General features: G+C 37.0%; 1 protein-coding gene across 1 annotated transcript in view; it reads left to right on the top strand.

The window, feature by feature from the left end:
• The window catches only part of SPTLC2 (serine palmitoyltransferase long chain base subunit 2), a 54046-nt gene that overhangs the window by 10420 nt on the left and 16622 nt on the right, over window positions 1–27004 (top strand). Inside the window, exons 6-8 of the mRNA XM_010711777.2 lie at window positions 1973–2078; window positions 2860–3079; window positions 4877–5003. Of these exons, the coding sequence (XP_010710079.1) occupies window positions 1973–2078; window positions 2860–3079; window positions 4877–5003 (453 nt within the window). The remainder of the gene's footprint in view (window positions 1–1972; window positions 2079–2859; window positions 3080–4876; window positions 5004–27004) is intronic.

The raw sequence follows: 27004 nt of genomic DNA, 5'->3' as shown, positions 1-27004 counted from the left end.
TAGAATTGTCGTTTTGCTAGTTTTAGCTTCCTCCAAAGGAGGCATTTTATTTTTTTCAAATTAAAAAAAAAAAGACTTTCTTCTTCTGAGTCTCAGTGAAAGACATACCATCTTCTTAATTCGTTGTCACTACCTTCATTCTTCAGTTACTCATAACTCGTAATGCACTTCTTATATTATCGTTCTCTGAGATCACGTTGACTCTTCTTCCTTTGAAATCTCTGGTGGTGACAGCAAAGTTTGGGTGGCTCTAGTTCTTTTTCTTTCCTTGTCCTACTTCCTACTGGGCGGTAAATCCTTTACTGTGTTTCTTGTTTCTTTAGTCTTTTTTGCTTTCTTATTCTCTATTGTTTGAGTACTTTTCCCTAAAGAAGTACAGAGTGTACTGGTAACACTTCTTTTTTTTTTTTTTTTTTTTTTGTCACCATTCTTCATCAGTCTTGATTGCAGTGCATTTTGGTTGCTGGGCAAGATCACAAAAACTTTGCACTCATCTTCTGTATTTGTATAGGCATACTTCTGAATATTGTCCCATGTTCCAGAATTTTAGAGAACGCTCACAGAAATATAGTGTTGGGAATTATCTGAGAAGGACTTAGAAGCTCTGGCATTATAGCGAAGAACAGATGTGGGATTATAGGGTACAAACTAGCAATGGTGAGACTATGGATTACTCTAAAAACTTTCTATATGTTGGGGATCCATGAAAGAGAATAGAATAGCAGATCAGAATCAGAAGGTAAAATGCAAGCAATAAACTGCATGTGTTCTCAGTGCTATTTTGTTATGGTCTATGCTGCTTTAATTAATCTCATTTTTTCCAAGACACTAATGGCTTCACTCATTATTTCTAGAAATTATTTTCATTTTTTCCCTACTTCATTGTGTAGTTTCTCCTTTTTACTAAGGTTAGATCTATTTTGCAGTCCTCTTCCTTGAAAGATAAGAGCAGAAGGCTTTTACTCTAGTATTTTCCATAACTGCACTAAATTCATTCTTTTTTCCGTGGGAGAGATATTGGAGAAAGGCATTATTCCACTGTTCATTTGATATTTGTCCTTTTCTGATCTATTTCTAACAGTTAAGTTGACCTGTTTTATTCTCTAATTTCTAGTCTAGTTCTACTTCATAAGCTCCACTTGCTGCTAAAACAGTTTTAGTCTACTAATCGTCTTTTCACGATTTATGAGGTTCTTTGTGCCCTTTTATTTGCTTGTTTCTTGCTCAACATTTTAGTTTCTATGGTTGGATTACTGCCATCTCTGTTTCTTCCTCACAATTTTTTTTATCTTCAAGACTGATTTCACATGTATGCATTTGTTTATGTTACACTGTTAGTTCTACTTGGATTATGTCAAGTGTTTTTAGTCAAACCTAATAAGGTTTCAGATTGTGTCTATTAACATCATCATCCATCTAGCTTCTGGTATGCTTAGCATTGTCATATTTCCTGCATTGGTTCTCCCTTTTTCCTCCCTGCTTGTTTTTATAGTTTCCCGTCCCACACCTTTTGTCTCTTTGTCTTTTAAACAGCAAATCCTTATTCTTCACTTTGATCAGTCTTCTACTTTGGCTGATTATCTTTGAGCTTGTTCTTTATTGACTTATTTCTATACCTAAAGACACAGTTGCCCCTTACATTCCTTTCTCTTTTCCTAGCAATGAGATGCCTTCCTCCACCCCACATTCATTCTTCCTCTGCCCTATTAGTCCTTCTTTGCAACCTGTGCTACTGCTCATACTTTTAATTTAGGATGGTCAAATTCTTCATCAGAGTTTGTGTAATCACCCAGTCCCCCTGATCTCATCTATGGGCCTGCAGCTAGATGAAGCCTATGCTTACTGATTTATATATGGTCTCTCTTCCATACCTAAGCAATTTGTGTGTTTTTGGAGTGTTGCTATCATTTGTCATGTTAGAGCTCAAGCCAGTAGCTGTTTTAATACCATTTAACAGTAATTTCTGGTGCAGATATGCGAAGCCTGGAGAAGCTGCTCAAAGATGCTATTGTGCATGGGCAACCTCGTACACGGAGGCCCTGGAAAAAAATTCTTATCTTGGTGGAAGGAATATACAGGTACAAACTATACTTTATATTCCTAAGACCCTCTGCATATGATCTAGCTGCTTAGTCAAATCAAACTGAATATTATCACTTCACAGTTATTTAATGGATCTCTTATCTGAGATTAAATTGAAGAATGTATGCTTCACATCCTAAACTTTTTGTTGCTAGTATGGTAGCTGCACCTAGTATTGCAATGTTCACCACGTCTAGATCAGGTTTTAGAAGTTAATCTAAATTGGTATTCATATCAGAGCTGAGGTCTTAAATTGCTTGTCTATTCCATTCTTTCTGTGGTCAGTGGATGATACCAGTGTGAATGGAATTATGCAATGTGAAAGTTTTTTTGTAAGTGTGTACAAGTATGTAGTCGGTTTTGCTAATTGGCATTAAAATCATCAATGTGACATTCAGCACAAAACAATTCAAGACTGTTCTTAGCCCTAAAAGTAGTAAGCAAGTAGGATGTATACTGATGTTAGAGTGGAAGTAGAAAAGGGAAAATTCATTTATTAAATTATCAGTGATGACGTTCCTTTGCCTCTTATTGCTACTGCTACCAATTTTTCAGTATGTCAGCATCCCAAAGAGGTTAAACAAATAGAATATAGTTACTGAGCAGTAGGTCCAAAGAGGACTTGTTTTTCAACTCTGCAAAAGAAAAATGCATATAGAAAGTTCTACGTGGTCACAATTAATAAGAGTAAAGAATAGAAATTTTTGTGATTTCTGGCTCTGCAAAGAGAACCCCAACCATTAAGTCAACTCACAATTAATTTCTGTTTCTCAACAGTATGGAGGGATCTATAGTCCGTTTGCCTGAAGTGATTGCCCTTAAGAAGAAGTATAAATCCTATCTGTACCTTGATGAGGCTCATAGTATAGGTGCACTGGGTCCTACTGGTCGAGGTGTAGTGGAGTATTTTGGACTCAATCCTGAAGATGTGGATGTTATGATGGGAACATTTACCAAAAGCTTTGGAGCTGCTGGAGGATACATCGGGGGCAAGAAGGTAAAAAGCTGAAAATGTTATGGCTGTTTGAGGTTGGTGTTGTAGTTCTTTATTAAGCATTTCAACATTGATTTGTTTCTCAAATTGCCCGTATTATCCATTTGTTTCATAATTTTACTTGCTGTCTGGTACAATGAAAGTCTGTTCAATGCTAATGAGCCTCATCTAATAAAATACCTCATAATTCTACAGTTTCCATGTGGTCAGTGATGAGTTTAGTTTTGCAGAAAGTCTGGTAAGAGTGTAGTATCTTCCTAGGAACTGCTGGAGCCAGGAAGCAGGGATTTCTCAATATTACTTTTAATGAAGCAGGAAGAATGCCAAAAGCTTAAGTTTTTTCAGCTCATTTGAAAAAAATCCATTTCTTAACTTAGCCTAGTGGAGATGATTTCTTCTGGACTTAAGCAGTTTGCTTTTGAAAAGACTTCTTTGTGTGTATGGACACTGATTCTTTTCTGTTGAAAGGTACTACTAGAACATACTGGCCTTTGTCAAACTGCTCCTTTTGGCAGGGATGGTGTAGACAGTTGCAACGTGTCCCTTCTTATAGCCTTGCATGTATATTACAGATGAGACTTATAGTGAATATTTAATTCAGAGTAAAACTCTACTGTTTTCCTGTCAGGATGATAGTTGTTTAGATGCGAATAGCGACGTACTTTACTCCATCCGAATGGGGATGGGACTTGCAGAAGTTCCTTTCTGAGATTTTACTGCAATTGGCGTAAAATGAGTCTGACGTCTTAACTAGAACAAAGCACCATCTTACTCTTTTTCCAAGGTAGTGGAATTAACTCTGTGTAAAATGAAGCAGCCAAGAGTCCTTCACGGTTGTTTCTTAGGTATTCTGTTTGCGGAATTGCTTCAGAAGAGGCCTTAAATACTCCTGCCTCGGGTTATTTCAGAATCCTTTTACAACTTTCTTTAATTTAACTCTGACTCCAGGCAGGCAATAATACAAAATTGAATGATTCTGCCTCTTTATAGTATATACCCTGCTTGTACTGTGGACAGGGCAATCTTAACAGTTTTATGATGGAATCTGTCCTGGTGTTTGTACTGGTTTTTGTGATATTTTACTGGAGTTGTCTCATCATTATGAAGGGTTTTGTTACAGCTAAACGACAAGCAATCTGAATCTATGGTATGTTTGTCTTTTGTTCCCATATGACCTGTCCTACCGCCTAACAAATCTAGAATGTATACTTAATTGGGAAGTGCAGGACTGGTAGCCTGGATTCTTGCAATCTCAAATAAAGCAAGAGATTTTATTAATATTGCGCCGGTAAATGGGAGAAAGTAGTGTTTTGTAGCCTGTGCCCTGTTTGGTGATTTTATTTTTTTTTTATGGGGAAGCAATTATATTGAGCATGATACGTAGGCACCTATGGATCCTGCTCCCCGCTATTTCACTTGTTTTATACTCCTATGGTTATAATAAATGCTCTTGAAACAAGGGTTTGCACACAATTTGAGTAGCGCAAAACACCTTGTTGCAATCTAATGCTGTTGTTGTTTAATAATTTGCTGTAATTTGCTGTTGCAAGTCTGTCATAGCCACTTATCTTTCATCTGTGGATATTCTTGCCCTGGGATATAATTATAGGTAGTCATGTCTCTGCTGTTCACGTTTCAACTGTTCGTTACTTATACTGTAAAATAAGTCCCTGAGCTACCTATTCTCTTCCAGGACATTCTGGAAGAGGTTTGTTGTAATGGGCTAACTTACTCTGTCATTAAAGCATTCCTCTGGAGTGCTGAAAAAGCCATGTCTGATGGCCTCTTGTGTTTTGCTAGGAGCTGATTGATTACCTCAGGACTCACTCTCACAGTGCTGTGTATGCAACATCACTATCACCTCCTGTTGTGGAGCAAATCATCACCTCCATGAAGTGCATTATGGGTGAAGATGGTACAACTTTTGGTGAGTCTTTGCAACATTAAGCATGTGGAAGAGGGCAGACAAAACTCATTCAGCGAACACATTCATGATTGCCTGTAGATTTACTATCCTACTTGGCATATCAGCATAATAGAGGTGTAAAGTGTTTTCAGCTAAGGTAAGTCATCCTAGGATTACTCAGGAAAGAATTGTTTTGTATTGATTTTTTTGCTGTTGTTGTTCTGTATGTAGCTTTTCTAGCTTTCTTCTCTCTTCCTGTTCTGTCCATCGTTATTTTCCCAACTTTTTAGAGTACTTTGTTGTATATTTTACAGTCTTCCTTCGTTACTGGAGAGGACAGTGGTTTTGATTTTTCATCTGTAGTATAGCTTGATGTTTTCACCTTGGTTAAAGTAAATGAAAACATATTTTTAAAATCCCTTTTTACTTAAGGAGCTAGAGGCAGAATTCAAGATCAGTGGATTTAATACACTGAGGAAGGCGTGTTCAGCTCTCTTGACTCAATTTTTTTTTTTCATGATAGATAAGAAAGGGAAGATGGGTAGGACTCTTGATTCATGCAAAGTCCTACAGCCGAATTTATGCAACTTATTTGCCTGATAAATAGAAGTTGTTTTTTCAGTCATGAAATAAATAACCTACATGTCACAAGTGCAGGCAGCCTTGAAACTGAAATTGTACAGCACTTTGCATGTAGAATACTTTTCCATCTTCATTGTTTCTTAAAATGTTGTGAGCAGCTCAAACAGCATGGCAGTGTAGCTCACTGAGGATCTCTCTCTGGCTTTCAATTCAGATACTCTTAATACATTCAAGCGTTTGAATTCTCATTTACAGAAGTTTCAGGCATCTGGCCACAAGGTGGTGGTGTATACTGATGAGCGGTATTTGCTTTTGAACTTGGATAACCTGGTCAGTTAACTTAGCTGATAACTCCTGTAGTGGAAAAGTATACTGGTTAAATAACTTTAGAATCCAAGTTATCCCTGTTAATGCCCTCGGAATAGACATTAAACTAATTTCAAACTGCCTAAAAAGTTGTGCCAAAGTGCTGCATCTTGCCATCTTAAAAATGACTGAGCTATTTTAATTAATGATCTGCTCAAGTGTTGATTGATTTGGGTTTCTTCCAGTGTCTGTTTGGCATAATGAAATAGAAAAAAGAAGTGTGAAACAGAAATCAGTTATAAACTATGGCATTTTTGCCCCTTTCTGTGACTACAGTGTAGTATTCATTCAAGCTGTGAGAAGGGAAGCAATGTCCATGGTGTCTGCCTTTATGCCAGCAAGCCCCATCCACGCTGAAAATAGAACCAAATCAGGAACCAGTCAGTTAAAATAACCTTAAACTCAAAATACCTTTTTTACTGTGTTGCTTAATATGCACATCAAACTATATCCTAGTTTGGTGCATAGGACTACCAGTATTCCTGGCCGCTCTTTCTACTGCAAAAAAAAAAGTGCTTATGGTGTTTGAAAGCTGGATCATTTCAAGGACGCTTCTACTTCAGAATTATGATTGAGTTTTAGTGCTGCTTTTTTTTTTTTTTTTAGAAGTGCTGGGTATAGCAACTGAGTAGCCACAGTTCTGTCTGGTCAAAAAGAATTTCTCAGCTACAGCTCTCATGAAAGTGTCTCTGTAATTATCTAGCTCAGACTTCATCTAGTGTAAGTTCCTTATAGAATAATCCCTGCATGGAATTATTTTTTTCCTTTTTTTTTTTTTTTTTGTGTAGTGCTGTTTCCTAGTCAAGCTCTTTAATTTCTTTGAGGTTTTAAAAATAGTACTTCAAAGGCTTTTTCTCTAGATGAAATTAGCTAAAGTGCAATTGTGTGAATTGAACAGCTGCTTAGTGATAACGTGACAAAGGCTTTTCTTTATTTAAGGGATTTGGCTGAAAAACTTGTGGTTTTGATTCTGTGGAATTGTTTGAGGGTCTGAAGAACTGCTGTCTGCAATTGGTTTGACCACAGGAAGTCTGAAGTAGAATAGTTCTGGAGAGTTGTTAACTGTGGAAGGCATTCAAGAAGTAGTAGTGCTAAACTGGGTTGCTGATAAGCATCTCTGAATAAACCAAGCATTACAAAAATGCAACTTCTTTTAAATTAGCCAAGCTGAACTAATGGATAAGGTGGACTGAGATAGGACAGTGGGTTTTTTCTGTTTTCCGAGGGTGCAGGAGATGGAGCTAAATCAGAATGGTAAACCATTTGCTAGATCCAAACCTTGTGTTCATTCACAATTAACTCTTCTAATGGCTTCAGGAATGCTTGCTTGTAAAGTCTTTGTGACTTCTTTATCTGCCTGTTTCTCTTCACCACATACTAGTAAAAGTAACCATTCTCCGTGACATCAAACCTTTGTGGAAACTGTGGTTTCAGATTAGGATGGTCAGTAACTGAGGAATATGTAATAGAAAGTAATTTGTTTTTATGGATAAAAGATTTTTGTGTATTACTTTGGAAGAATAAGTTAAAATTCTCTTCTGTGTTTAGGACTATTTCTGAATCTAGTGAAACATCGAGAGGCTCTGAATTTTCAGTACAAGGTGTTGTAGTTACTAAAATCTTACATAACTATAAAAGAAAACATCTAGTTCCAGATCTTTCTAGCAAGCTGCCAGAGAATAAGCAAAGTATTTGTAATAGGCAGCACAGACAAAATATAGATGCTATGAAAAGTTGAATTGTTGTTCACAGAGAATATAGAACTGACAGTCTGCAAATATGCTGCCTAAACTGGGACAGAAATGTCTTGTGTCTTGGATTAATTCAGTTCAAACTGATCTGTTATTCCAGGTATTGTCAATGCACGTAAGTGACTATCAGGTCTCAGTCTCTGAAAACAGTTACAGGAACACATTTATACATAAATGCAAGCATATTACTTTCCCTTTCAGCCAGACTGTAAAAAAAAACAGTTTAACAGACAAAATGATGGTAGAGCCCTTTCTTGATTAAAAATGTTCTTCCAATACTACTGACACTCCCCTGCACTACTTGGTTACTGTAGTACATCTGTCCTATTTTACTTTACATTACTTCTCTTACACTCAAAGACCAAATAAATATGAAAGTAAAACGTGCTTAACTTGTGATTATTTTGACAACTTCTTCAGCAGAACAGTCCTTAAGAGTGATGAATATCTTAGGCATGCTAAATGTCTTCAGGGAACTCTCCAGTCAGTGATAATGTACATGGGTGTACCACAATTATTACATTTGATTCTGATATGTAGTAGAGTAGAGTGAAAAGAAGGGATGGAGAAGGCCTCTTTCTACAGGTGAATTTTTGGTGCTGGTGTTCCATTTCAAAGTCATTATGACTGAGCCATGAACAGGCAAGTGTTGCAGAAACTTGTCAGAGGCTCAAGGGGTGCTTCTCTTTCTCTCTGTTCAAGTCACAAAGATGAATAAGTTATAGCTGGTTTTATAGATCAAGACGTTTTCATAACAATGATAGTAACTGAAAGAAAAGCCATAAGCAGCTTTTTGGGGGTTCACAGTTGGTATACACTAAGATGACAAAACGATTCCTGGAATGGGGCTCTGAAAACTTGTAGGGCCACTAAATTCTTGTCAATCCCATGGTGTTTGGGTTATTTAAATTGACTGGGGAAGATGAGTCACCTGGTGGTTATCCCTGTACATTAGATATTGTTAGCTTTTATGGTATTAAGTACTTAACCTGCCTTGGTGATTTTTTTTCAGACTCGATTGGTCTATTTGACTTTTTGCTGTTACAAGCTCACTGGGAATCTAGTTATCTCCTTTTTTTTTATAAGAGATAGTAATATACCTTGTTCAACTGGGGTTCTGCTAGTATTGTTGGTTTTCATGACCCAGCCTCTTTGTTGCCCTGATAATGTTGCATGGGGACAAATGAGGAAAAAAACGAAGTAACAAGACATGGGTAAATTAAAACATGCAAGATGAAGCCAGTCTAGGGACTGATTAACCTCTGTCAGAGTGTATTAAAAACTGAATGTTTAGTGTTTAAGTTTTAACTTAGCTGTCCCTGTTAATAGCTTGTAAAAGAGGTGAACTGCTTCTTTCCGTGTCCATGGGTGTTAATTCAGCAATAGTAGTTAGTTATGCATACAAGTTTACTGTCATCATTTCATTTTCAGGAGGTAAGTATCCCATGCCTTATCAGTGCCATACTAAAATAGCATTTGTAGAATAAGTTATGGAGACACCTTCAACAAGATAGCGTTTCAAATTTGTGTGAGTATTGGCTTCAGCACTGTGTAGAAAACCAAGTTTACTATCTTATATAGCTCTAAAGTTGTAGATAATGGAGGTGGAAGTATTGCAGTTTCTGAGCTGCTAGACTATCAAAAACAACTAACTTTTGAAGGCTAGCCACTTAGCTGCGTGTAGTTTGATATGTGTTTGTCATCTTAGCACCTCAAATGTGAGGAACTAGTAGTGTATCTGCTCAGTTTTAATAATTAAAAACAAAACATGATTTCTAATCTTGCTGTTGTTGTATGCAGTGAACTTGAGTGAGTTGAATAAAAAAAAAAAAAAAGTAGTGTTAAATTGTTACCAAGAGCAGTTAGGATGTACAGCTGTGTTGGCAGGGAGCTTTGAGCCTAACTTAACAGTTCAGAAGGCTGGATGATTGCTGTACTTTTGAAATACACAGGAGGATCCATATTGGATCAAACAAAACAAAACTAAGCCTGACCCCTGTAAATTCTAGGAGAGAAGAGACTGGAATTAGTATACTAACCTCTGTATGTTTAATTAGGCCCTTGAGTGGGTATATGACTTATATAACAGCTAAATCAGCTGCCTTATCAGTAGGCTTCTTCAAGTCAGACATTCTGTAAAAATTCCTCTTTTCCTTGTAAAAATGATCCAGAAATATTTGCAAATATAAAATGTAAGCAGTGGCAAACAAATTGCTCACATTATATTAGTTGGTATAGAATTCTGAGTAATGTATAGCATATTAGTAAATAAAGTTCATCTCCTGTCATTGGTAGCAGTAGACAAGCAAATGGAAGCCCTTCTGCTTGGAGGGAGAATAAATACTCCTCCTACAGGCTGAGGTTGAAAATGTTCAATTAGCATTAAAATCGTTTCATTTGAATTTCTTCCAATAATGCACTTGTTAATGAGGTGTTAAATTATCACCTTGAGAACCCAGAACTAATTTGAGCAAAGTGAAAACTTTTTTTGTTTCTACCCTTGAGAATCTCAAGCTGAGCTGGGAAAAGGTTGGAAAAACAAATACTCTGGGGGTTATAAAGAGAATTTCCTGCTTCTCTCCAGGGGACTGACAGCTTTAAACATCACTCTCTGTATTTGTGCTTCCAGCTGGGGATCTTTTAAATCCAGCTTGTTGCTGCATCCTTACCTCCCTCCCACTGTGCATGGCAAACCTAGAAAAATTGCTTTAACTTGAGCTGAGGAGGAGAAATCCTTCAGCTGCTAGTGCTTTGAAGATTGTTTAGAGACATTAACAGAGCAGTACCCATTGTTTTCTGCATTGGAATGTGAGAGTTCTTCAGTGCCGCTTCTTTTGAACTTCAGTCAATATTGTGATGTTCGTGCAAGAGCTCATAAAGCTTGATAACTGTACGTTTGCTTTGTTCTGGTAACATCCCAGTACATGCTATTTATGTTCCTATATCTACATAGCCTAAATATTGATCCATCATAGCAGAAATAGGACTAAGAACATGCTTTTGCTGAAGTATTTTCATTTTCTTTGTTTGTTTACTATGTTTGAGTTGAAATGTATGGCTCTCTTTTTCCTCTCAACACTTGGTGTCACATTTCTACAGTATGTTTGTAGACTGCTGTTCCTCCTGGGAAAGGAGAAAGGAGTAGGCAGCGGCTTGTTAGCATAGATTGTTGGCAGCAGTGTAACTAAAAATGTTGTTAGTCTGTGTATGTCAAAGTAAAGCATTTGAACGAAAGTAATCACAAATAAGGTCACGTGCCCTATTTTGGCTAATGAGGAAATTGGGTTCGTGATTCATAGCAGTTTACAGCAAAGTTGGTTTGTTTCTGTTTTTAATACCTGAATGACCCATGTAAACACAGGGTTTTCTCCTATCATCAGTCTTGGCAACTGCAACAATTTTCTTTGTAGCAAAGTTAATACTAGTATTACAGTTCTGCAATGACAGGCACTTGGCAAAACTTTTTTCTGTGAAGTACATTTAGGGCCATTTCAATTCAGAGATTACAGGGAGAAAATAGATAAATTAACAACAGTTTTTTTTGATGTATTAGTGAAATTGAAGGGTTGTTTGAAGGCTGGCATAGGGAACTTTGGGAAGATTTTATTATAGTGAGACCTTTCCTACGGTTTTCAATGCTCAATTACTTCCCTTCTGATTTGAGGGTAGGTTAACATGCAAATATGAGGCCTATGTAGTCCATAGGTATTTTTATTTTTCCCTATAGTAACGTCTGATGTGGAGTGCCTTTTTCTTTATATTATAATATTATTTATGTAGGTCAGATTTGTTAAACATTAGCACTGTGCAATTTTTTGAAAAGGTGGTGTATAGTACAGATTTTTTTATTTTGTATATTCCTGGATGAAAAATATACGTCTTTCTACACTATTTCTACTTCTGTAATGTATGTAGAGAACATCTATGCTTTGTAATATAGGGTGAGTTCCAGCATGGCAGCAGTAGTGCAAACAACATATAGCTATTGTTCATTTTTTCTCTTTGAGGAGGATGGCTTCAGAAGAGATCTTTTAACCACTAATGCAAATGAGCTTCAGAGATGTGATTATTTCTTAGAATGCTGTCGGTTTTGTTTTTCTCAGACTTAAGGTGACTCTGAATGCATGTTCTATATTGAATATATCCTTACTTTTTGACTATAGCTGTCTCTAAAATGTGGAAGTGGGCTCACTGGCTGATCTTATGGCTGATATTTGGCTGGAGGTGATGGTCTCTGTGTTTCTGTGTAGCATTCTCTGACATTTGACAATGAATAAAGGAAGTTACTATGTTAGGTTAAACTATGATATTTGCAACTCATCCTGGTTAAAAAATAAAATAAAATATGAAGAGAAAATATCTTTGATCGTCTTCTCTTGCACTATGATGGCACCCTTCTTATGTTGGTGTTAAAAATCCCAAAGCATAATTAGCTTTGATATTAGTTTCCATTCTAGAAAAACAGTCTGCACAAAACAGATGGTAGATATAGTTTGCACTCGTTGCTATGTTGTAATGCTACTGAACTGTCTCCATGGAAGTCTGTTATAAACATCCTTTCTATAACATGCTTTGTCAAAGCTTGCACATTCCTTAGCTTGTAAAGAAGTGTGGTGTTTTTATGTGTTCCTGATGTTCTTTCTCTCTGGTGACTTTCAATTGGCCTGCCAACTTATTTGTATTGTACCAAGGTTTGAATATGTTCACCTCTCCCTCCACTGGTGCTTTGTCTTATTCACAGGATTAAGAGGATATATGCATTTTAAGTTCCAGTGTACCATAGTAAAAAACAAAATAGAGTTCTATTTTTTTATTTTTTCCTTTGGTAGGTTAAGTTTCACTGAAACTGTATTTTTCATTTTCTTCCTCCTCTTTGCAGTGGAGGCATCGTGATTAGTTCAGAAGGACAGTCTGAGCACACATTTCTTCTTCCTTTCTTCTCATCAAGGCACAAGAATAGCTGTCAAGTAGGATATTTGCAACTGTCTTAGCAATTGCTGTGAATGTTATTCTCTGGACTCTGCATTTGTGAAAATGCAAACTTGAATCAGTAGCAGTACCACCAGTATCATGAATCCTTTCAGAACTTAACATACAAAGTTAGATAATATGTGTACTCAGTCAACACAATCTTAATTTGTTTGTTCTGGATTGATACTCTAAATCTCAATATTTAAAATTATTGATCCATTAGATCAAATGCATTTTATATTGAATTTCAAAATAAAGATGACTGCAAATCGTAATTACTAGGATGTGATGAATTTTATCCATGTCACGGATGTGTAACTAGATTCAGTTAACAAAGCACATTAAGTGCAAATGGCTAAACATAAAAAAAAAAAATCATGAGAAATTCTACTCTTAGAGTCCTATTGCACATACTGTTTTTTAGATTCACCTGTGCAAAAAAAAAAAAAATTCACTTTCTGTAGACAATACTCTATTCCTTAGTATATCCTTCGGGTAGTGTCAGAGTGAAGCTAAATTTGCAGTGTGATTTTGTTCCAGCTTTTCCAGGATAGTTTACTTGATGCTGTCTGAGTAGCTACTCTATTTATCTGTGATATTCTTGGATGAGCTTAAATTGCTTTTAGTAGAACGTCAACTCCTGGAAAAGTTCTTTATGGGAAAACTACATGATGTCCTATAGTGATGGAAGTCTGTAATCTCCTGCAGGGCTTTGAATGTACCAGGTGCACGGTCATGAAGCTGAGTTGTCTGCTCATGCCACCATTTGCATATGAAATAGCTTTGTGTTCAATCTTTCAGAATTTTTAATATACATACTTTGGCCCTCTTAATACCTTTTTTTAAATGGTAAAGTACTGTTGATGGATGACTTTTGATCTTTTCTATTAGACACATTATCTTGAACTCTCAACACATAATGGGGCTTGTTTGTTTCTGACAGCCATTCTCAGCAGAGGTGATTGTTTGTTTTGTTTTGTTTTGTTTTTCTTTGCCTTTGTCAAGATATGTCCTTAAGTAAAAGCATCAAATCTTCCTGCTTATGTCTAGTTGAATTTCTTTTGAAGATCAAAGGTCTGGAACATCTCTCCTATGAAGATAGGCTGGAGGAACTGAGTTTGTTCAACCTGGAAAAGAGAAAGCTGCAGGGAGACCTCATTGTGGCCTGTCAGCATTTAAGGGGAGTTTATAAATGTGAAGGAAATCAACTTTTTACAAGGGTAGGTAGTGATAGGACAAGGGAGAATGGTTTTAGACCAAAGGAGGGGAGATTTAGTTTAGATTAGATGTCAGGAGGAAGTTGTTTTGTTTTGTTTTACTGTAGGAGTAGTGAGGTACTGGAACAGGCTGCCCAGAGATATTGTGGGTGCTCGTCTGTGGAGGTGTTTAAGACCAGGATGGATGGGACCCTGGGCAATCTGATGTAGTACTTGATGTAGCGGTTGGCAACCCTGCTTGTGGCAGGGGGTAGAGCTTAATAATCCTTGAGGTCCTTTCCAACCCAAGCCGTTTGGTGATTCTATGAAGAGATCACTGTAAGCATAAATAAAGAATGTGAGGTGTTTTTTCTTCAGTGTGTGTAAATTTCAGTAAAGATTGAAAAACCTTTGTGAAAGTAAGGAGACAGTTGGTATTTCTAGGGTGTACCTGCTTTTGATCTGGTATAATATTGTAGTTACTGTTGTAAAATAGCTAGACTTAATTCTAGTAGCTGTTAAATAACCAGTGGCAACAGTAACCATGTCAGCAGAAAGTCCTTTCCAGAGTTTTAAATAAACAAAAACACATTTACTTTATACCAGAGAAAAGTCAAGACTATGTTATGTTCTCCAATCTAATGAGAATAAGTTCGTGGAGTAAATACAAGACATTGGCTTTACAGTTGAGGATGTAATGGTTCTTTGAGTTAATTCAAATAGATTACTTATGTTGATACATATCTACTTTTTGGCAATTTCTATGTGTTTGAAATCAGTGTGCTGCTGACAGTAAATAATGTATTTTAGTTTGTATCCTCTTTCATATAAAATAAAAGCTCACGTAAACATGGGATTGTTCTGAGCTTCCTAAACAGAAGAGCTGCACATTTTGTTTTTGTCGTGTTTTTTTTTTTTTTTTTTTTTCTTTTCTTAATGCTAAAACTTGTGTGTAATTCAGTCTTTTGCAAAGCAACATTTACCTCATAGTAGTTTAGGTTAAGATCAAACTCTGATATGTGATGTCTGTTTAGCTGCTGTCCTTGAACATTGTCTATAGCATCAGATTTTGTGGTGGTCCAAGTATTTCCAAGTTTTGACAGAGAAATCAAACCTAAGGGAATGTATGTCCTGCTGAATAATCCTTCTTCTCTAGGTAATCCTGCAGACTTCAAAGACAGTTTGAGGTCAGCAAATATCTCCTTTCATTATCACATAGGGAGTCTAGATGCTAATCGCTCCATATCCCTGTTGTGTGTCACTTTCTTATCTATATAGGAATAAAAGGCAGCTTTTTCAAATCAGTAGAGGGGAAGAAAAAAAGCACTATAGCTCAAGTATTAAGTCTTATGAAGGTTACTGCTATGAAATCAGTGGTATTTAATGCTTCTTTTACATTTTTAAGTCTTAAAAAATATATATATTTTGTTGAATTCTTCACAGCTGGAGTAGGCAGTTGGTGTCCCTTTAGATGTGAACTTCAGAGGACTATATGGTGCCTTAGAACAAAGAAATTATTTTCAAATTTGACACTTGAACTGAATTTGACACTTGAACAAGAGATCTTGGAGATTTCTTCCAACCTTGCTGATTCAGTGAAATAGTCCCATGAAAAAAGCTCAAGATTTGGTGGCCTGATAATCTCTTCAGCAATGTGAGAACAAATGTGTGGAAGGAGAAAATGTTATGGGCAACGTATCAGCTGATGCCTCATTTGAGAGCACAAAAACATGAGCTTCACTGACTAGTATGTTACATGTCTCAAATGTCAAACTGGCATAGGAATTATCCGGGTATTATGACAGCTGAAATGTTTCCGTATTAAATTACAAATAATCCTGTCTTTTGTTTGTACCAAAGAGTGGTGGTCTTCCTATTTTGGAGTGGTATTTTAAAATGTGAAATGTGAAAAAGTACATTGACTAATTTCAAGGATGAATTGTAGGCTGTTTTGTTGGGTTTTGATGGGTTTTTTTTGTGTGCGTGTGTCACAATCCTGAAGGTATCTTCTATTTTTTGAGAATTCTAGCTTGCATAAGTTTTGCAGACTAGTGGAGCCATTAAAAAATTTGGACTCCCAAGAACTGTACTGAAGTTCACCTAGGTGAACCTAGGTGGTTGGTAAAATTGACCATGGATTGTGTTACATTTTTTTCTGTAATGGCATCTCAATACAAATATCAGTCTGCTTGCGTGGCAGGATGGATCAGGGTTTTTCAATTAATAATGAGTTAGTTGCTGTCTTTAGAAATTTCATGTTAATTAGGAAATGCAAGCTAAAAGGAAGAGAAGCAATAAAACCTGCAGCAAAACTATGTAATACAGCAGAGTTGGAGAAAACAATATAGTACAGAAGAACAGTGTAGGTGATTCATTGTTAAGGTAATGATTAATAATTAATGCAGTTAGCATGTGTTTGAAAACAATGTCCCTTACCTTGTGTATTCCTATATACACCCAACAGGAGTTGCCACACACTGTTCTGTGTATTCTTAGGGACAGCCTGCAAAATCTTCATTGAAATCTACTGCAAAGGTACAAGCAATGCTCAAACTCTAAGGAAAGTTTGTCATAGTAGAAACAGAAACATACATCTATTTTTAGTGAAGCTTATTTGTTGACTATGTTGTCTTATGCCCTCACAGCACATATTAATTACGAACTGTAGAGTCTTTACTGTCGCTAAAGTAAAAACTATCCTTGCCTGTACACACAGAGGAGACAATTTCTTTTTTTTCTCTGTAAATTTTTTAATTTTCTGTTCACGTGCATAATTGCTTCTTAGAGGAGGACTGAGAGATGTTGTTTATTATCTCACCCTCTCCCCACACACACACACTTTTTTTTTTTTTTTTGAGTTGTAGTCTTCTGAGTGGCCAGCCATTAGCTACAGAGCACAGCTACTGGTGGAGGTAGAAAAAGCACACAATTATCACTTGTGTGCAGTCATCTCTTTAATTTTGGGTTTTTTCCTCCTCTGTTTTTTTGTGCATTTTTTTCTTCTAGGCTGTAATTCATATGTGTTAATTTGATCTTGGTTAGAGGATCATTTGAGAGTAAATTGAGCTAAGCCATCTTTTAATAACACTTTCAACAGACTTTGCTTGTTGCCATTCTAGAATTAGAACTACATGAATGTTTCTATTCTGTTTTGTTTTATGCATTTCCTGGAAATGGTAAAACTTGAGCTTCTGGTTCCCCTTTCTTTTCCCAGGCCTGACACTCACTCTAGCTTTCCAAGATGAACAAAACATTCTGGTGTTATGAAAAGAGGATGTGTTTCTAATATATACTATTGAAAGAAGGGGAGGACAAAAGTAAAAAAAAAAAAAAAAATTGGCTTGGAAGCAGATTTGGAAATGTTTTGTTCAAGTAATTACTGCTTTCTATTTGGCAGAGTTTGAAGTTCTAGGGTGATAGAGTATGTAAAGAAAATCATCCAGTCTCTTATTTTGCTCTAAGTGAAGGTACTATTTGTATTATTCCTTAATTATTCTTCAAGTTCCAGTTCTCTGAATTACTTGAATATAGTTGGGATGTGTTTCTAGATGTGTTAGTGGAATGCCAACTAGTGGTGTTTTCATCCAAAAGAGGTGGAAAGCTGTTCGTCCTTCTCTAATTTCTTTTACTAGCTAGCCTTTAGTTCTGTGTTTCAGAACTCTTGCATGCTAGTTCCCAGAGAATACAGGTTGCTATTCCTGCTTTTAAAATGCAGCAGTGTGGAGAAGTACGTAAACAGGACAGCGATAATCAGTGGTTTATTCAAACTTCAATCTATGTCATGGGCTGTTTAATGAAGTACATCTAACCTTCTGTGAGATTTGTTATGGAGGAAGTTGAGGTAAACAGCTTTTAAAGATAATTCAAAATGTCTCTCTAGTTTTTTTTATTGTTTGTAATTGTATATCATCGGTGTCCTTCATGAGAGAATTGAGTTATGCTTTTCAAAAAGTGGTCTCCTTCATTTCTGTGAGTGTAGCGAACCCTGGAGCTGCACAGTAGGAGTCTGACAGACTGGAAGTTGCATTAAACGGCTTTGGGTTTTTATTGAAAACACTGTCCTTGGTTCAAAGGGAAGGTAATTATTCTGCCCTGGAGTGATAGTAGCCCCTCCTTTTATTGACAGCGTACCATCTGGTTGTGATAAATTATGTGACCCTGGCAAGGCTGCAGCTTCTTGGTAGCACTGGGTGACTTAGATGCTTCATGTCAAGATTGATGGAAAACAAATAAATATTGTTTATGGTAATGATTTATTCCCTTGTTGTTGGGCACAAAGCTTTTTTCTTCTTTTATTGTCTGTTAAACATACCTTTAAAGGGGGAAAAAAATAGAAAGCAAGATGGTGTATGGGGTTTTCCAGCAGCGAATTCTTGCTGCAGGTTCAGTTCCTTTAATCTATTGAGATAGAGCTGGAATAACTGGTGGTGAAAATCTTGTGTGCTTCACTTGTAATTGGCACCATTTATTGTCCTTTACCACTCTAGGACTATTAATGTAGTAAGGAAAGTGCATATTGTTAAAGGGTTTTTCCTCAAGGAGTGGTAGTATTTAAACTTGTTCGTTGCTGTAGCTTCAGGGAGGTAGGTTCCTTTTCTGAAAACTTGCCAAGTAGTAAATTTGCATCTATAAGAAAAAGGTAAGAGTGATGTTACATAGCTTGTTAGCTAATTGATCCTCCTGGCTACAACTGCTTTTTGCTGTCCCAGCCAAAGTGTTATTTCTTCTAATCTGCCTAATTTCATCATATGCTCAGGCTCAGTTCTGTGCTCGGGCAAAAAAACAGAAAAGTCTGTGCCAGTGACGGTTGTTAAACAAATGTCTGATGGGTCTTGGGGAAGAGAAGCAGCTTTGGTTCTCATATCTAAATTACAGCTCTGCTCTAAGATGGGATTAAAGAATTGCAAATGGAACACGTTGAATGTGAGACTTACTGTACTGTATGATTTGTTGAGCATGTAGGATGGTCTCCACTTCCAAATTTTAATTTTAGTTCAGAACATGATGATTCTTTTGTCACAGATTATAACTTCTGCTTCAGAAACTTCCTCCATTTGCTGTTTGTATTTGCTTTATGTAATAATCACATCAACGCTACATTGAAGCCTTTTTTTACCAGGGTATGTTGATGTCTTTTGTGAGGCTAATTGCTTCATAGAAAAGTGTCATCTACCAGTTCTGCAAAGCATTTTAGTGTTTTCTTCACTTGGCAAACGTAGTAGTAGTAACGCTCATTACTAGTTCTTACTTTCCTACCACTTCTATTTTTAGAGCTGGAATTCTTGCAGTTATGTTTGCACAGGGTAGCATGAATAACATTTATCTTAGATTTAGATGTAAAGAGAAAACACTTTGAACCTTGCTTTGCTATGCTTGTTATTTCTGTGGCTAAGCAGTTTGGACATTCGTGGGGGGATTGGCCGCAGGTTAAAATAACTGGAGCCATGTTAAGTTGTAACTAAAATTCAGCCAAGCATTTTATTCATAATGAGCGAAGTGCCCTGGCAACTTTGACTTGCTTTTTGGCTGCCAGGATTTATAAGACACGGATGTGTGTTATTTTGGGGTTTAGCAGCGTAGGTCTGCATCTTTTGTGGGCAAAATACCTCAGCAGCTTAAATCCATTTGGGGTAGATGCCTCATGTCACTTGTGTGGCATATTGATGAGTAAAAAATTGCAGCATACTCATTACTAGTCTGTCAAAAAGAAAGATTTCAGATGTCATCATCTGTTGTGGGAGGTGGCTAAGAGTGCAAGATGGAAAGGAGTTAACGTGGGTAACTGCAGATATTTTCTGTATCTAGTAAATAAGTTTTGGATAATTTTGAGATTTATCAAAGAGAAAGGAGTAGGAATTCCTGGAAACTGAAATTTAAGGTTGCTCAAACACTGGAACTAGGCTAAGTCAGAGGTTGTGAGTCTCCATCTAGGACAGCAGTCAAAACCCAACTGGTTATTGTCCTGAGCAGCCTGTTGTACTGACTCTGCTTGATTTAAACTTTAACTTAAATCTACTCTTTTTCAGTTTAAAATCATTACTCAATGTTCTGTATTTGTACATATCTGTGTTTTAAAAAAAAAAAAAAAAGCACCTCACTTCATCTTTCTTACAAGCCCTCTTTACTTATTGAAAAACTACAGTGAGGTCATCCCAGAGCCTTCTCTTCTCCATGTTAAACAACTCCAGCTCTTTCAGCCTCTTCATAGGGAAGGTGCTCCAGCCCTCTGATCATCTTCAAGGCCCTCCTTTGAACCCTTTCCAACAGGTCCATGTCCATCTTAAGTTGGAGCAGCACATAAACCACAAAACTGAACATAGTACTCCAGATGAGGTCTACAAAGAGTGGAGCAGAAGAAAAGCATTACCTCCCTCAACCTACTGGCCACACTCTTTATGTTGCCCAGGATATGATAGGCTTTCTGGGCTGCAAGCATGCATTACCAGCGCTTGTCCAATTTTTGATTCAGCAGTACCCCCCAAGTTGATTCTTGTCAGAATTGCTTTCAATCTATTAATTGCCCAGCCTGTATTCATGCCCAAGGTTGCCCCAGTGCAGGTACAGCACTTCGTGCTTGACTTTGTTGATGGGTTCACTTCTCAAGCACATCCATGTCCCCTCTGGATGGCATCCTTTCCTTTTACTTTTGACCAAGCAAATACATTATCTTCTTGCATTTTTTGTTTAAGCCTTCTACTTCAGGACCAAACCTTTCTTCCCACAATGGAGAATAAGGAAGTTCTGTCCAAGACGTCAGTTCATTAGTAGCTACAGTCTATATACCAATTATTGGGACCAGCTACTGCAGATTCTCCTCTAGGAGTGGAAGCATACTCTGGTAAAACATTCTGACATAACCTGAGCTAAATAAAGCTGTCTTTCTGACACTTGTAGGTCAGTCACCTCACATTTCAGTTGCAGCTTAATCAAAATCTGTCACTGAGGCATCTGTAATGATGGTATGTTTGTTAAAGCAGCCCTTCATTCACAAACTTCTTAATGACTTGGAACCACTTTTGGCTAATTGTAATGACAGGGAGTCATTCTTCCCTGTGGATTTTTTGATGTACCATTCCTAAGGAATGCAAATATTGAAGGATGTGCATAGTAATCTCCCTCTGAGTCCTTAAATGTAGATTTTTATAAGAATACAAGATGTGAATTAGGCTGACCTTGTTTCAGTCACGCTGGGGAAGATGCAGATTGATTAAAAAAAAAAAAAAAAAGCAGAAAGTGTGATAGAGCAGTAGTTGGTTACTGATAGTGTATGTGCATAAATGAACACTGCTATATGAGATGCTTCCCACCACCAATTCCGTGAATAGTTATGAAGCAGCTAGAATATAGTTCTAAAGACTGGAGTGACTAGTTCAACTGTATGCAGACATATGTGGTGTTGAGGATGGTAGACAGCCCTTAAGTGTGGAGTGAGTTCTTAAATCTTTATCTGCCACATGGTAAAGCAGTAGAAGTTAACAGCTAGAGTATGTCCAAGTGGTACTTTTCTAGTCCAAGAAAAGCCACTGCTATTTTTGATGGGTGTTCATTTGTATAAAAATGGTGCTGAGTCTAGGCAAAGAGATAACATTTGTGTTCTTTCTTTAATGGCTAAGGATTAATATTTTCGAAGTTTCATTGTTTACTAAATATCTTTAATGGAAAGCTTATTAGTAATGGAACTTACTCCTTTTGTATATTCATATCTATTACTACATATTTTGTTTATGCTGGTTTTAAGCTGGTGAATTTAGGAACCAACACTAGCCAGGTTTGAGGCTGGAGGGTCTTTTAATCCATTTTATTTTTGTGACTGTTGTATCAGTAGCATTATACAGATTTACTCTCGTTTCTTTAAAATGTGAGTTTTTGGAATGCTATAGCAGGTATTTTCTTGTAGAAAGGCTCTCTGCGTAGCTTGGCAAACATTGGTTTCAGTCAAGTTAATACTACTTTTATTGAACTCCATAAAATATTTATTCATGTTGGTCTCTAACCTTATGCTGTATGTCAAAGTGCCTGCACACATAATGAAGCCTGTTGTTTGTGGCAAAAGGTGCTTCATCAGATAACTGTAATACTGTCAAGGCTTGCATTAGTGACTGTTCTAGTTGATTATGTTGCCATGTTTTGCAGCACCTTTTTTTGTCACAATTTCTCTGAAAGCCTTAATCTGTTTGCTTGTGTCAAGAATTTACAGTTTAAATGATGCACAGATTGGGGGAATACAGAAAAAAATAGGTAATATTTCTTTCCAGTTTTGAATGCATATGTAACCTGCTCAGTCTGGTTCTTCTGTGATCACCAGCATAGACTTTCCGGGAAACTGGGGGCAGTGCTTCTGTTACACATCACCATAGTTTTTGAAACTTCTTTTAAGTTTGAATGTTTTAAATGGATTTTCCTTAGCAGATCATATTTTTCCATTCACATCAACAGATTCTCATGATCTCTTTGTGGTGAGAGCTGTATTTCTTTATGATGAAGCTTGTGGTGCTAACAGTCTGTCTTGGAGAACTCTGAATGCAGTTGGGAGTTGCAAACAAAGTCAGAAAGTTCAAATATAAAAACATCCATCTGGGCTTTGAAATATGCCAAATTCTTCATTCTCACCAGTATATGTAAACTCAATGAGTACACAATACATGCACCCAGCTGTTTTTTGTCATGCCTTTAAACTCCACTGGAACTGTTTAGCTTAACAGCAAATGCAATGACAGATACTTCATATTGGCATTTTATTTCTCTGGGACCTTTCAATGCTAGGAACATTAGCTGCCATAATTTTTTTCTCATTTTTGTATTTCTGAATCCTTGGCTTTGCTGTTGCCTTTTTTTTTTTTTTTAATTAAATTAGATTTAACTGCTTTCTTCTCTTCTTTACGGAACTGGGCATTTGCTCTCCACTGCACTGGTTCCACTGTCAGCACACTCATGTAATCCAGACAAATCCCCTGCATACAACTGTGTTACAAAACCATAGACACGAGGTTAACTCAGAGTGGTCGTTAGCCAAGCCCTCCACTGTGGCTCCTAAAATAAATTGCTGCTAATGCTGCTGCCATATGGCTGACAAACACGAGCTCTCAGCAGTCTTTTGATTTCCTAGCTCATGCTTTCAAGTGTGCTGGCTCTTAAACAAGGCTTCTCCTCCCACATTATTTGTAGCTTATCTCCTGAGTGGTGAACTCAGGAAGCATGCAAGTGTGTCAGAAGAATAAATAACTTGATTCAGCTGTCCACCTCGGTTAGTGGCTCTGCAGTGTTGGGCTGTCTCCTGGCTGCACCCGGCAGGGCTCTGGCATGGCATGGTCCGGGCTCCAGGGAGTGCTGCTTGGGATACAGCTGTGGGAGCTGAGGGCTTCAGGTTACCCCTGTGTAGCACTGGCCCCTAGTTCCTGGACTCTCCATCACCTCAGGTTCACTATTAAAGCGTGCTTCCCATTTCCAGATTGCTTTTAAACCCAAATAACCCGCTTCTCTCTTCGAAACATTTTGCTAAATACTGGCATTTGAGTTGTTAAGCAACACTGCACATCTGTAGCACTGAATTAAAGGATGATACTAATTACTTTCTTTTTTAAAGTTTCTCATTGCTTTGGCAGGTTCTCTTGGCATTTGCCTGCATAAGCTGTTGCTTAATAAAGTAATATGGGAGTATAGTATTTCACCTTATATTTTTTTATCATGTCTGTCTGCCGTCTCAGATCAGTTAGTGTAATTAATAGTGTAACTTAGCTGAAGACTTGTAATGAAAATCTGCAGACAACATCTGAAATGAAAGATATAAAATTCTTACTGCAAATATTGGCACCAGTGCAGCATTCATGAGTGCAAATTCAAAGGAGATGGTTTGATCTGTGTGAAGCCACCCGGTTCTTAGAACTCAAACACTGACATAAGGAAAACGTGTCAAAGGAGACAAGACCTGTCATGTGTGATGAAATTTTTACTCTCATTCCTTATCACTAGCTTTTATACTATAATCTCAGTACAAACCAGGAACACTTTGTTGTAAACCTTCATCTTTTTTTCTGAGCTGTTGTAATTCTGGTTCAGAGTTGCCTCTGTGGGAGACTGAAAAAAGAAAAGATTGCTATAAGGGAGTGACTGTTATAGCCTTGTGCAGGTGAGGGCCTTTGGCAAGATTGATCATTGATTCCTCCCTTTCTGCCTTGGGATGTGAGTTCATGTTGTCTTTCTGACAAATGATGTTACAAACCTCTTAAAATCAACTCTGGCAGATACTAAGTTCCTGAGTCGTAAACATTTATTATGGCACTTGAGCATCGTCATACTCTCTCTGTGTAACTTTTCCTTGGAAGATAAGTAGTATTTAATCAATACTGAAATGGAATTTTGCTCAGTGTTCTGGTATTTTTTACTTCAAAATCTCTCTCCTAGTTTTCACCTTGCTGGCTGTAGCCCACAGATGGGTACTACCTGGCTTTGAATCTGCCTCAGATTTCCACTCAGATGTTCTTAACTCATACCTGTCCTTTCTGCCATTTGGCAAATACAAAAAAGTTTTGCTCCTTTGTTTCATTCTGCAAATGTAACCACAAATTGTGCTTGACTTTGTGCTTTTTAGGATAAGTGTTGAAAAAGGAATTTTCTATACTGTATATGAAAAACACTTTTATGTCAGTTTAAAAAAAAAAAAAAAAGTACCTTTATGCCTATTATGCTTCTTTAAGAAGTTGTCTGTGTTTTTAATGTCGAGATATTTACAAGCTTAGTGTCCAGAAAACAACTTGAAGTTAGTGTGTTAGCATTGCAAAAGATCTTCAAAAGCCCTCAGGAAGCAGCTTAGCTTCTGAAAGCTTAGTGGAGAATCTGTTAAATCAGCAAAAGAATATTGAGTTCCTGGTTGAGATTTGAAAAATGCTTGTTTCCAAAACAGAGTATGTTGAATTATGTCTTCCACTGCAATAGCCAACCAAAAGACAGAAATGTAGAAATAATAAACAGAATAGAAGTGTAAGTCTTTGCAAAAACAAGGGGATTTTAATGTGGAAAAATTTACAAGCATGAATATATTATAGCATCACTCAGACTTGAAAAAACAAAGTTCTGGAGGATGATATATGTAACCAAGTTTTCATCACCAGTTTACGCAGTTAAATAATTCAAAATGTCAGAAACTACAGGTTTTCTGAAGTAGAAATTATTGCTGCCGGGCTTGTTGATAGAAACAGATATGGGGAAAGGGTTTCTTTCTATGTTAATGAAACAATATTCAATCTTCAGTTGTTGATGCTGGTGCTCTCAAAGGCAAACAGAGTATTGCAACTTGATCCATATCTTTTCCAAGTAGCATGTATTTAGACCACTTTATTTTCTGTTTAGGGAGCAGGATGTGATGGCATTACTGTTCTGTCTTCATAATGGATTGTGGCTGTTTTGTTTTTTTTTTAGTGTGTTTTCAGTGATGGATGGGTATTCTACTATTTTTATGATCTCTTAATATGTACAGGTTTTGTGCAAAAATAAAAACTTCTAAGCTGTATGTGGTGAAGAATTTCCATAAAATTGGGTTGTATGTTAGCCAAATCATTGTGGACTGATGATTAATAGTTCATAAGTCTTTCCACTTTTATTTTTATTCCATGTGGGGATATGGAGTCTCAGTTGTTACCAACAGCAATCAAGTAAGCGTTACTGTTTGTATTATCAAATATTTTTCAGTGTTGTTTCCCAAAGAAGGAGGTTGAGATCTGCTTCTTTGATGTTTTTTTTATATGCACACATTTTCTCTCCCCAGCTACCATAATCTGCACAAGCACTTTTATTTGACTGAGAACTTTTTCCTAAGAAATAAGAAAATTAATTTTAGTCATGAGAAGGCATTAATACGGGAGAGGAAAATTGTTTAATAAATTCTCTAGATAGATCATGGCCATCAGGATAGGAGAAGCAAGAGACCTGCCCAGGTAGTCCTATTTGCTAGACATCCTAGCAAACTGTTTCTGTGGAGGTCATTCTTACAAAAGTATTGCTGTGGTATTTTTCCATATTTCCAACCTTTTTTCAGTGGTCTATGGGGACAGGACAAGGGGAAATGGCCATAAACCTGATCACTGATATGTGAAGGAACTTCTTCACAGTAAAGGGTGACGGAGTACTGGAACAGGCTGCCCAGGGAGGTTGTGGATTCTCCTTCTCTGGAGATGAATTCAAGACCCACCTGGATGCCTACCTGTGCAGCCTGCTGTGGAGAGCCTGCTTTGCAGGGGGGGGGGGTTGGACTTAGTGATCCTTGGAGGTCCTTTCCAGCCCCTACAATTCTGTGATTATGGGGTTTTTCTCAGAGAAACTTACTCTGGGATCAACTCCTTCCTTGACTGAAATAAGCCATACTAAGAGAAATGATTCTGCCACAAATGAGGGATGGTACATCTCTCAGTAGATGGTTTAAGGGTTCTCACCTTCCATGCCTCTGCACTATCAAGAGTTTGTAAGGTGGGATACACCTGAAAAGTATGAAACAAATTGCATTAGAGATCTCATCTGCAAAAAATTAATGGAGAGTTTCCATCTCGTGCTAAGATTAACATGCCCTGATCTTTACTTAGCTCTGGTAACTTAAAATACGTACTTAATGTGCTGCAGCCAATCTTCAAAATCTACTTACTAGATGCATGCTGTTTCTTATCAGAGGTATTGTGCTGTTATTAAGAAGTATCATTGCAGGGTCTCAGAGAATTCTTACAAATACTTACTAGTATTTGTCACATATAAAAAGTGGGATTGAGGATGTTCCATTTTATTACAGCCTCAGCTGTTTCAGTGAGACGGAGTACTTTGAGCAACAGATGTCTGTTTAGAGTGGAATAATTCTGCATTACTGAACAGCAATCTATTCATATCCAGAGTTTTGTGTCTTTTTTTTTTTCCTAGGTCTTTCATTTAATCATTAAAACCGAAGGTTTTAGCCTTCACGTGGTATGGAAGATTGAGATATGAAATTGCTCAGCTTAACTTTGTTGTTCATGTTGGCAACAAAGTATATGTTGAATTAAGAATGCAAGATTAAAGGTGTGTTGAGCAGTTATAAAATTAGTTAATGAACAAGTATATAGTAATTTCATTATAGCTGTGTGATGTGATATGTTTTCCATTGACTGATATCTCTTGATCAATTAGAATTGTACTGGAA

Source organism: Meleagris gallopavo, chromosome 5 (assembly GCF_000146605.3).
Source record: "Meleagris gallopavo isolate NT-WF06-2002-E0010 breed Aviagen turkey brand Nicholas breeding stock chromosome 5, Turkey_5.1, whole genome shotgun sequence".
Lineage (NCBI taxonomy): Eukaryota > Metazoa > Chordata > Aves > Galliformes > Phasianidae > Meleagris > Meleagris gallopavo.
Note: the sequence above shows the minus strand (reverse complement) of the source record. Positions and strands in the feature narration are given on the sequence as shown.